Genomic DNA, 12,924 nt, shown 5'->3' on the forward strand with positions numbered 1-12,924 from the left:
GGGGAATATTTACATCTTGATCATCACTATTTAAAAGTAAAGTATTTCGTCTATTGTAATTCATAAAAACAATTTACCATATTCAAAGGAGCCTATAATAATAGCACATGCAGGTACAACTTTTACGAGTCTTGGTGTTAGTCCAGCAAACATGCCTTGACTCCTTTCTGGTCATATATACTTCTTATTATGGTGAAAGTATTTGCGCTTGGTTGAGGTTTTTGGGAGTAGATCTCTTTTTCTCCAATATCTATTTGTTGGTGGGTCTTAACAACATCAAAAGGCACAGTAAACAATGCTGATAAACATCCAGCAATAGCGCCTCCAACAAAATAAAAATATGGGGGAGAATCTGGAGAACACCAAATTCTTTTATAATTTTCATATGTGGTCCAATAGATTGCTGAAAATGGTACATCTCGCAGGAGTGTTGCTCCGAGTCCTTTCCATAGTCCTTTGGGGCCTTGATTTTGAAGGAGGTGCTGAAGAGCCATTCTTAGTTCATCATAACTTAATTTTTTTGATTGCATTTTGGTTCTTACTAATTCTAGTGGACTAACACACATAGCTGATATAACTCTTGCTGATGATCCAGCCAATAGTGGAACCCACCCAGGGGTTTCATTTACATCTTTAGATAAAAAATATGTTTTATCTCTGTACTCATCAACTTGACTTTTAGTTGTTCATAGAGTACAAAGTATACCACAGTTGCAGGCACAGCTAATACTAGTGTTGGAGCCAGGCCGGACCATAAAGTGCTTAAGCCTTCAGCTTTTGATATTTTTATAAAGGCATCTACTGTACCGTTAAAGCTTTTACCTGGATTTATTCTGGGGCCAGATGGTGGGTTACATGGACATAGATGTTCCATTAGGCCGTTACAGAATAGAAAACATTTGTTTGATATTGGTTTCTGTTGTGCTTGCATTCTGATTTTGATGACATCTAAAGGAGTCATAAATAATGAAGTTATAAGGGCTCCACAACATGATGCTGCCATTTGTTGTGTCGGCGTACTTGCGAATGCTAGTTCCTCCAATTCTAAATTCGATTTGGTTCCCATTTTTGTCAATGCACATTTATTACAAATTGTCGGCTTTTGAGACCTTGGGTGTTATGTATACGAACCTGTTACACGTCTTTTCTTAAAACTCAATTTGAACGATACTGAACTTTGTAAAATATTTGTTTACAAACATTATGATTTAATTTCTTGAAGATTTTCATCATCATATACTTGCCAATTTTAATACGAATGCCGCAATTTTACTATAATTATAGGTTAACTTGTTTGATTGACGTCACTAAATGTTATGAAGTTGGAGCATTTAAGTGCAAATACCAATATAGAAAAATTATTGTAATTTGATCGTTAAAAATCTGTCAACTTGATTTAAATGTCAGTCGGTAATATTGAATTTTAAGAACCCGATAGTATTTTTAAATTCTTTGCAGTTATGATGCCGTTTCTTTAATTTAGCAGAGCCATGCATTAAGAATACAATCATTATATTCTTTCTAGTTTTTAAAATATTTTGTTTAAGAATAATCTAAATTTATATATCATAAAACAATGGGTGTTCCATGCTTATTTATCTATAGGATGCATAATAAACCATAGGTGCATATGCTTATTTATTAATGGGGTGCTCTGCTCCAGGGCAGGTCCATGAGCTGACTCCAATAATCCAACTCCAATTCGAATCAGGAAAGAATAATGGAAGAGCTTTTCCATTGTCATTTTACACTGCAGTGCCTGAAATGTGCTATTTTTAATTGGAAACGTATCTTTATCTATATTTTTAAATAAAACTCGATATCACTACTACATAATATCAAGTTTCTAAATTATTCATTACTTAAGAATTCTTGAATATACATATTTTTTTCATATTGTTATATTTATCATACCAATTAGATTCTGCACAATCTTACAGAACATAAGTAAAACTATTTTGTATCACATCTATATTATGATCCTTTTAGATAAATAAAACAAAATTTTATTTTAGCATGTTCTCCACCAAAAATACGCCGAACTGGTCAACATGTTAATAGTGCTTCATCCCTATCGCCCACCAATAAGCTACTTCAAAATTTAACTTTAGACATACAGAATGGAAATGAGAAAAATGATGAACTTGATGGAAGATTACAAATAGCTAGGTAAAATTTTAAGTATTTTAGTAGGTTGTTGAGCATGGAATACATTAATGATATTCATCATTGCAATCTGGTGATTATTCTTATATTAATTATAAAATTCAATTTAGGCAAGCATTACATAGTACAGCTCCTATTAACCTACCTGGCCGTGAAAAGGAGTTACAGGAGTTAGAGAATATAATAAACACAAGTTTGAAAAAAGAGACTTCAACATCCTTGTATGTTAGTGGCCCCCCAGGAACAGGAAAAACAGCTTGTTTAACAAATATTATACAGAAAGTAAGCTTATTTTATAAACTATTTTGAAGGATATATATCCTTCTTCTATTTTATATTAATTACATATTGTTTTATATTCATACATTTATATCAAATAATTTCTTTTAGTATAAAAATAAATTGAGTATAGTTTATGCAAATTGTACTGGGATTAAGAATTCTAAAACAATTTTTGAACGTATAGCCACTGAATTAAAACTCAAGTGCAAATCTACTGAAAAAGACTACAAGTGCGCTATAGAGACTTACATTCAATCAAAACATAAAATGATGTAAGATACTTATGGTATAAATTTATATTTTTTAAATAAGCAAATATATATGTAAATATTCTTGTTTATTATTAGACTTCTGATTTTGGATGAGATAGATCAATTGGACAGCCGTAAACAAAGCATTTTATATACCATTTTTGAATGGCCATCATACGCTTCATCAAAGCTAATACTCATTGGTATTGCTAATGCTCTAGATTTAACTGATAGAATATTACCACGACTGCAATCAAAATGTGAATTAAAACCTCAGCTTATGCACTTTGCACCTTATTCAAAAAATCAAATAATAGAAATATATAAACAGAGACTAGAATCAAGTGGAGTCACTGATGTATTCAGTCCTATGGCTGTGCAATTGTTGGCAGGAAAAGTAGCTGCTGTGTCAGGAGATGCAAGACGTGCATTAGATATTGGAAGACGTGTAATTGAGTTGACAGAGCAACAGACATGTGTTGAAAAAGAAAATTTACATAAACAACCTGCAGGTAATAGATTTTAATATAAAATTCATACAGATTGCTCAATTTTTATATTTTCATATTCAAATGAATCACAATCTCCATAATTTAAATTTTATTCATTTTAGTTGGTGTTGAATTAGGTCAAGTAGTATCAGTGTTGAAGAATGTCTATTCCACCCCGCAGAGTCTCAATGACAAAACAGAAGAAAACGAACAAACTGAATTGCCAATTCAACAATGTATATTAATTTGCTCTTTATTATTAATACTTAAAAAATCTTCAAACCGTGATGTTACTATTGGAAGATTACATGACATTTATAAAAGAGTATGTACTAAACAAAATATTATGGCTGTAGACCAGACTGAATTTGTGGGGCTGTGTTCTCTTGTGGATTCTAGAGGCATTATCAGAATAAGTGGTAAAAAGGAACCAAGATTACAGAAGGTAAAATTGCAGAAATATAAAAAGTTGGTTCTTTTGTTACAACCAGGTTGTGTGTTACAGGTTACTCTCCAATGGGACGAGGAAGAAATTAGTTCAATCTTCCATGACAAGCAATTAATGGCATCTATAATTGCAGATATTTCCTGTTTAAAATAGTTTTGTATGTCATTTTAATTAATAGTTTACCTAATTCTTATTTAATGTTTTTATGATATAACTGAAATAATTTAATGTTTAACTATTTTAATTATTTATAATGTACATATGCGTGTTTATATTTTAATTGGTCAAATTATATGCAGTCTCATGATTATTTTAAATTCATTTACTTATTTTTAATTTTATGTTGATATTGTTTATCTAAAACATTTTACATATTGTTTATCTACAAACATTTTTTCATATACCTTTCAATGAATTATCTTTTATCTAGTATATATTAAATTACTATTTACAATATATAAATGCATTCAACTCATATTAAAAACCTTCATATTTTCTTTTTCTTAATGTAGTCATTTTAGCTTTTGCAACAGGTTGAGAACTAGTAATTAATGGTTGTGCATTATGATTTGGTAATATTGGTTGAGACATGAAATTAGTAAATGAAGTAATTTGTGAAATATTTTTGTCGTATACATGTTCACTCAAGTTACTTTCTGCTACAGAGGAATTTTCCAGCCAAGCCGAAACCTTCTCCTTTGTTGAAGCTTCACTTGTTTCTAATTGTGATGGAATATTATCAATTGGTCCTGACACTAAATTCCATGGTGCTAAAATATCTTGTGCAAGAACATCTTTATACTTAGTGAGCTTATCAAGAGGTCTTCTCCATTTTTCATTTTGGGTTTTTTTAGTTTTTGGCATCTCCTGTATATCAGCTTTCAAAAGATTAAATACTGGTTTCATGTTTATTATGTTTGTGGCAAACAATGGTGGTGCAGTTTTGGATTTTAAAAGAGACCAATTAGAAAGTGAACTATGTGCATATTCATTGCAAAATGCCTCAAAGTTTGGTCGAATTTCTTGTTGAAATATATCTGTGAAGGAATTTTGCCATATTATATGAAGAGATGTATTATTTGGTATCAAAGCTAAACCTGCATTGCAAGATTTGATTCGTTTCGATAAATATTTATCAGGTTTTAACATTTTACCCTGTAGCTGGCTTGAAATCAAAGAATCAGCAACTGTTGGTGGCTTCCAAGGTAAGTGAAAAGATTGAGCTAATATGTCATTTAAACATTTTTTGTCATCATTTTCATTATGAGTATTGACTATCAATCTTAATTCATCATGTAGAGGACTAGCCAAAATGATTATTTCCTTATTATCTTGAATTCCAACATCCATCAAATGCGGTGTTGATTTCATACCATGGGTCCACCTTTGCAGAGGTTGAATCTGATTGAACATTCTCACATCATAAGAAAATAAATTATGATTTCCTGCTACATAAAGGAGATTTTTGTGAAATGCGCTAAATTTGAAAACAGACATCTCTTCACATTTGTCTTTTTCTGGTTTGTAAATACATATTTGATTTTCATCTGCCCTCAAATCTACAGAATAAATATTATTTCTGTTTACTGCAAATACTATATTACTTTCAAAATACTTTACTGATAACCATTTATCTAGCAAATCTTGCTCTCTCTCCAAACTCAGAACATTAAGTTCTTTCATTATATTCAGATCATACACAGTGATAGCACTGTCAACATCAGCTAATGCAAAACTTTGTTGACTAAAACTATCAATACATGAACTTGTAAGAGATTCTGTTTGTGTAATATCATTCATTCGTTTGATTTGATAATATGTATCATCTGCTACTACATTAAATAATGAATAAGTTTTTTTTTGTCTAATGCCAAGTATTATGTTTTCTTTAGTTCTGCAAGAATTAATTTGAAAGATTGGTTCAGCATGTTTTAATTTTTTTGTGCTTGGCCTTAATGTACTGTGATATTCATACCCTGTGGGACATCGTTGAATAGGAGTTACACCTAGATAAAATAAACTTAGTTATAATTTAAACATGCATTAAAAATATTTAAATTTTTTGCATACATAATTGAAATAGATAAGTCTTATCAAGTAATTTATGTAAATTAACTATAGTGAGTTGCAAGTAAAGAAAATAATGCTGTTGAATAAATTAATTTTTTAATCTACAACTAATTTTAACAGTTTTTTGAGACTGTTTTAAACTTTAATGCTTAGTATATAGAAGACAATTCTTATAATGAATATTTTGATTAGAAGTATTATACCAAAGAAACTAACAGATAAAGGTATTTTATACAAAATTTTCTGATATATAATACTTACTTATTTGGTTATCAAAAATAGATGAATTATGCAATAGTATATTTATACCATTGTCTTCTATTATATTTAAAGTTCCATCAGTATAATACCAATTATAAGTTGAATTAAAATTAACATCTGGGTCTGATAAATTAAATTCAGCATAATCAACTAGAAATTTTGCACACTTTGGATCTTTATCTTTGATCGAACACTTTTTAGCTAGTTCTGAAAACATACATGTTAAGAAATATTTCATAATCATACAATACTATTTAATAAAAAAAATACCTTTATCTCTTTTCCAAACATTAAGAAATTTTTGTTTATTTTTGCACCACAGGCTTTTTTCTTTAACAATTTTTAAGGCAGGATCTTCAATGTAATTTGCATGAGCAGTATCGAAATTCTCTGACACAATTAGAGGAATAGGCAAATTTGCTTTGTATGGATAGTCGGCAAAAAGTGAAGAAACAGCATTTGGATTGTAAGAATTTATGGATGGAATTTTGTGTAGATTGTGGCCTAAAGATAACTCATGAGGATGTTTATTAGCAAAATGTTTATTCAATGCTCCGTTTGCAAACACATAAGCCACGTTTGATTTTAAAACTTCTGCAACCAGCTAAAATATAGACAATCAAATCAACAAATGTTTACAGTTATTATATATTATTATAGTAATACCTCATCCATTTTATTAATTTTTACACTGATTTTATAATAGTATGCTTAAGCTAATTTTAAGTATAATGCATTTTAAATAAATATTAATTATTATTTGAGAATTTAGTATATACTAGAATAAGTTATATAGGGAATATGAATTTATTATATTCTCATATTGTCTAGGTTATAAAGTATGAAAATCCAAACAATTCAGAGAACTGTCAGATTAGCATGTGCTCTAATATATAAATAAACACTCCCTTGTATATATTTTATAAATTCGTGACTTTTATATTTTTCAAACTAATAAACAATTAATAATTAAGGGGAGATAATTAAGTTATTTATATTAAATTATAACGGTAAGATATTTCTAAGAAAATTTTATTATTGATTCTACTCTTTTCAATACAAACGATGACAAGTTTTTTTCATTTAGAAATTATTAAATATAGCAACATCTTATTTCATATATCAATAAAATCCATTTACTTCAAACAAATTATGTTTCAATAATTTATGATTTTCAATTTGAAATTCGCGCTGTCTATCATTGCAATTTTTTAGCGGTGGCTACAAGTATAAATAAGCATGAAGTTGGCTACAAAAGCCTTAGGGCGGCGGCCATATTTCTTGATAGTTTTTGTGAATGGATTTTGTAACATAAGTAATAATTTATGAACTTTTTAATTATTGCATAATTGTAATTAATTAATGTATGCTGGTTTAATTAGCTCATTAGATCAAACTGATTGAAAAATGTAATTCGGTTGTACTATAATAACAACAAATGGTTGTTGAGGTTGCTTATCGGCATCATAGCTTATAATTAATACATTTCATTTACAGGGCCTTCAATTCTCATATATCTCATAATCAAAATCCACATTTACAGATTTCACTGTATCCTTTGCTTATTTATATATACATTTGTCGATTGCCAAATATGTAATTTATATATGATGCATGCTTCTGACGCCGATAAGTTTTTTTTCTTTTTTAAAGTCGCCAAATTCATTCACAATAGTCTCAAATATGTGCATTGCGTTCTGTGTTGAGAAAAGACTGCACTCGAACATTTGCAAATTATAAATTAAGTGTATAAAATGTAAGAAGTGGTGTGGTGTAGTGATTCAATTAAATGTTTAGATTCGTGTGGGGCTTCTAGTACCTGCTTTGGAGGTTTTTCTTCAATGTGAGTCCAACCAATTTTATACATAACATGTCAATAAATGCTTTGTTGGAATCATGTACAGGCACATTTATCGTATAACAAATAATATACTAAAATTTGTTGAAATCAGCCTGTATGTATTTCAGTGAAATATTTACTGACTTGTGCATGATTAGTAGTTTATGCACATGCATCTGCTAATAAAAAGGTTTATTTATTAATTTATTTAATTACATAGTAATGTCGTTGCAACAGAGACTTCAAGCTTCATTTCTTGTTCTATGTTATGGTATATATTTTAGTTAATTTAGTTAGTAAAGACTTATTTATGACATATTAATTTAATATTCATCTTAACTATTAATCATTGTTTTTACAATTCTAGCAACAAATAAGAAACATATTATTTTCAATTACTATAACTTACCTTTCGGGAACATTTACCACAACTGTATAAAAAATTTAATACAACTACTTTAGCAGATGTATGTGTAAAAATGTCGAATATCACTGGCAATTTTGTTAATCAATCTGCAAAAAAACATTTGATAATGTTGTAAATGATTCAACAAATATTACATGCACTTTGTTTAGTTATTAAATTGTCAAGTGGTACTCGATAAGTGTGTTGCTTTTATTCAATTCCTTATGGGGAAAACATCGTGATTCATTTTTTTAAATTCAATTAAGCAAATGCAATTTATAAATTGATTAAATTAATATAATACAATATTTTTTATTTTTTGTTTGTTTCAATTTTTATTGCAATGACATGAAATGACCATTAAGAATATTTTATTTTTCTATAAACGAATATGATCTGTAACTTCCGTAAATGTTCCACCAAAATATTAAGTCTGTGGAATTGTAGACTTTGTAGAATTGTAGATATTTCAGATTGAAAGTTTTGAAGAATCTGTCAAATAGCATTTTAATATCTAACATACTAAGATTTCTTTCTATAATTCTAACTAGATACTAAATTTTATTATAAATTTAAAATATTAAATATGGCTAAATAAAACTCTTTCTATTTTACAATGACTAGTGGATGTTGGTTGCTATTCCACGTCAATAATTATTTACTTTTCTATTATCAAGAATCATGTGTTTTCCCTGTAGCTGTTTTTAATTCAGGCACTTTTTTCTTATTATTGTCAAAATGTTTTGTTAAACAGGTTTTGATCAAACTACTTTTTTTTAAAATAAGTTTTTCGTTGTAATTTTATTCTCAATTCATGTAATGATATTGCTGCATTGCTATATATAGATTTTTATTCCTATATTGCTGAATACAATTTTGATCAAGACTTGTAATCGATGATTTGATTAATTCATATGTTGAGTAATTAATTTTGAATTTTTCAATGAATTCACAAATTAATAGATGTTTAATGAAATAAAATATTGTTTGTTATTTCTTAAAGATCTTTTTTTAATAATCTGTTCTTAGTACAATTTTTTAAATATTGCTCAACATGTTGTTTAATCATGTCTCATCATATATACATAATTAGACTTTACTTAATACTACATTAACTCGATAGATTTTTATATAAATGCAATGATTTTTATATAAATGCAATGATCAAATAACTTTGTTTTAAAAATGACTGAATTAATTATACCAATATTATTTTTAAAGGCTACATTTTTAAAAGATATTTTCTCGATAATGAATGAATTAATTTATAATACTATTCGAGTTGATGTAGCTTGATTAAGGTTTCAAAAAGTTGACTTGAATGATTAGACAAAACATAATTTTGTATACAAGTTTATTATTTGATTCATATTTAACTCAATTTCTGAAGGATAACAATAAGCTTTTTAACAGTTTTTATTTTTTTAATTTTCAAGTTTCTAAACATTTTTTAATATTTCATTTTACAAGTTTTATTGAATTACTTTTATGGCTTTCCCCAATTATTTGTATATTGTTCAAGTCCAACTACATTTGTTTTTGTCTCGACTAATTGTGAAGGTTTCACATGTTTTATCAATTCATATAGACAATTTTGATTCGATTAACATTATTTCATCTCATCGATTAATTAAATAATTCTTTCAAATAATTTTTTTTTTCTAAGTCCAAATTTTCTGAAACCTTTTCGATTAAGACAGACGAGTTATTTATGCTGTAGCAATATTGACTGCATGTACATTCTTATTTATGGATAACACGATTGTTGGTTTTGATCAAATTATTTCAAATATTTAATACGACTTGCCAAATTGTTAATTAAATGCAGCTTTTAAAAGTCTTTTACTGTAGTTTCATTTTAAATTTATTCAATTATATTGCTGCAAAGCTAAATGATAGATTTTTATTCTTTTATTACTAAAAACAATTTTGATCAAGACATGCAATCAAAATTTCAATAGTTGACTTGAATGATTAGACAAAACATAATTTGTTCACAAGTTTATTATTCGATTGAAGTTGTAAAATTAGTTAACTCAATTTCTAAACGATAACAATCAGCTTTAAACAGTTTTGAAGTTTTTAATGTTCAAGTTTTCGAACATTTTCTATTATTTCATTTTACAAGTTTTATTGAATTTCTTTTATGGCTTTTTCTAATAATTTGTATATTATTCAAGTCAGCTATATTTGTTTTCTTGTCTCGATTAATTGTAAAGGTTTCACATGTTTTATCAAGTCGTATAAACAATTTTGATTCAATTAATTTCATTTCATATCATAGATTAGTTAAATAATTCTTTCGAATATTTTTTTTTCTGAGTCCAAATTTTCTGATTATAATTCTTTCGGATTTTTTTTTTTTTTTTAAGTCCTTTCAGATATTTTTTTTTTTAAGTCCAAATTTTCTGAAACCTTTTCGATTAATACAGACAAGTTATTTATGCATGCTATATTATCCCAAAGCCAACATTCGAATGAATGAGACCCATATTGAAAATTTCATAACGAGAAAATTTTATTGGGGCAAAGTTAAAAATTTTAACTAAGTCCCAGTAATTTTTTCTCGTTGTGAAAATTTCAACGTGGACTTCATTTCATTCGAGTGTTGGTTTTGGGAATTGGTGTGAGGGAACACTAAAAAACATAAAAAATTTTCAACGCTGAACAGAAAAGAGAAAAATTGATCTGGGACTTAGGAGGGTTTTTTTTAGGCTCTCCACCCCCTCCTTCCTCCTCCTCCTCATTTTTTCCTTTTTTTTCCCCTTTTTCCGCTTTTTTTCACATTTTTTTTTCCTTTTTTGGTGTTTTTTTCGCATGTTGTGGTTTTTGGGTAGATTTTTGGGTTCGGCATGCATCTTCCGCAATGCGTCTCTCTGCGTGTAACCTCTCGCATCATGGACCTCAGGTTGACCATCACTTGGTGTGTTTGTTTCAGGACCCTTTTTGCGCCTGCCAACAGCCATTCACCAGCACTGCTCCATTTTTTCTGCTTCAGAGTTGGTCGTCGTCGCCTTCAGCTGGACTCGATCCGTCTCTCCTTGTGCCTCCAGAGTGATTTCACCGAGTATGCGGTCACTTAAACCACTCGGCTATTTCAGTTATTGATGATAATAGTTATTTTTATTCTCATATTGTATTAATATTGAATTTGAATAAAGAATATGTATCATACCCATCTCTCTTATTCATCATCTGCCTCTACCCTTCTCTTTCCCCAGTTCTTCCTCTACCTTCGTCATCTCATTTATGTATCTCTTTTACAGTCAAGTGCGAAACTTGAGTTTTTTGTTTTTCAGAAATATTCTAAGTGTCAAGGTCGAAATGCGCCACCTGAATTTAATATTTTGAACTAATATTTGATAATTATGAAAAACTGATAATTTTTCAGACCTCTTCGAGATTTGAACCAAGGTACAATGAGCAACCGTAGTGGTAACTTAACGATCTCGGCCAACTGATTATACACAAAGTCTTCTATTTGTAAAAATATAAATTCTTATTTTTAAATAAGACTATAAGCGTTGCTATGGTAACCGTTGTTATGGTATGTATATATATATATATATATACATGGCATTTATATATATATATATATATATATATATATATAAACATATAAGAAATAGTAGGTAGTAGAAAGAATTTTTAATAAAGTCGTATTTACGCCTGGTTAGCGTAAATCAAACATACTTTGGTGTAATTTGAAAATTTTGCAAATTTTACTATTTTTTCCATATATTTCCGATTTATCAGAAGCTGCCAAAATCGTGACTTCCAAATGCAATTTTAAGGCCCTTAATGAATGAAATTAATAATTTTAATAAATGCATTGTGTAGACAAAAGTACAATCTTTATACCAAACCAAAAAAGTACAAATTTATCATCGTCTTCATAGTTAAAATCAGCTTCAAAGTTGGCAATTTTTCAAACTTCAAGTTGGTCGTAGGGGTAGAAGAAATCAGCGCCTCAAAATCTATCGAAACCGGTCAAAACATTTGCACACACACACACACACACACACACATATATATATATATTATATATATATATAATAAATTTTCTGTTGATATATGTAGATATATATATATATATATTAATATTATATATCTATATATATATGTGTGTGTGTGTGTGTGTGTGTTTATATCATTGGGTACGCCAATGTTTTAAACAAAGACATTGACCTTCGTGTTTGAGAAATTATTTCTCTTTTTGTAAATCCCTTTCACGTAAGTTTTCAGGCACACGTGTGTGTAACGGTGAACAAAAATGATTTAAGAGGTATTTTTGACCGACAAACGACCTCTTACTGAACATATTTAGTTTTAACACTTTGATACATACAATAGATTTTTATGTTTTTATTTACACTCTTAAAATTTACAAAATAGCAAAATGAGGGTAAAAATAAAATTGTATAAAAGTAAACAATTTTAGCTATTTGATTTACTACTAATAATATGAAAATATTTTTGGAATTAACTGAAATTATAGCTAATAATATAATACCAAGTATTATCGAAAGAAATGAGCTTTCTGAGTTGATAAAGTGAAAAGTTAAAATAGCTGAAGCTTTGGCAAATTTCAGAAGACATATATCCATATGAAGAATCATACTCAAGATTCTCAATCATATAGAAATTAAGGTTGTGGTTCGGATATTTGGTATTCAATAATTAAAACAAATTATTAGAGTAATTCAAAC

The 12,924-nt window shown here is 28.4% G+C and overlaps 3 protein-coding genes across 3 annotated transcripts; 1 reads left to right on the forward strand and 2 right to left on the reverse strand.

Annotated features, from left to right (window-relative positions):
- Nucleotides 1–60: 60 nt before the first annotated feature.
- LOC113366920 (solute carrier family 25 member 40-like) lies at nucleotides 61–1,295 on the reverse strand. The gene is given in 3 exon segments (XM_026608563.1): nucleotides 61–158; nucleotides 161–631; nucleotides 664–1,295. Coding segments are annotated over 3 exon segments (972 nt in total). The 5' UTR covers nucleotides 1,067–1,295.
- A 105-nt stretch (nucleotides 1,296–1,400) lies between these two features.
- On the forward strand, nucleotides 1,401–3,791 carry LOC113366921 (cell division control protein 6 homolog). The gene is made up of 7 exons (XM_026608564.1): nucleotides 1,401–1,410; nucleotides 2,016–2,169; nucleotides 2,277–2,448; nucleotides 2,557–2,720; nucleotides 2,796–3,211; nucleotides 3,313–3,635; nucleotides 3,696–3,791. The coding sequence occupies exons 1-7, from the start codon at nucleotides 1,401–1,403 to the stop codon at nucleotides 3,789–3,791; spliced, it is 1,335 nt and encodes a 444-aa protein (XP_026464349.1).
- Nucleotides 3,792–4,115: 324 nt separating this feature from the next.
- On the reverse strand, nucleotides 4,116–11,181 carry LOC113366922. Its single transcript, XM_026608565.1, has 4 exons — nucleotides 11,110–11,181; nucleotides 6,240–6,573; nucleotides 5,970–6,176; nucleotides 4,116–5,644 (listed from the first exon to the last, which is right to left on the reverse strand). Exons 1-4 carry the CDS (start codon nucleotides 11,179–11,181, stop codon nucleotides 4,116–4,118), a joined length of 2,142 nt encoding a protein of 713 aa, XP_026464350.1.
- Nucleotides 11,182–12,924: the final 1,743 nt, after the last annotated feature.

The sequence above is a fragment of the Ctenocephalides felis genome, unplaced genomic scaffold (genome assembly GCF_003426905.1).
Source record: "Ctenocephalides felis isolate EL2017-DRISC unplaced genomic scaffold, ASM342690v1 CF-g0.4_SCAFFOLD_01170, whole genome shotgun sequence".
In the NCBI taxonomy this organism is placed as follows: Eukaryota; Metazoa; Arthropoda; class Insecta; order Siphonaptera; family Pulicidae; genus Ctenocephalides; species Ctenocephalides felis.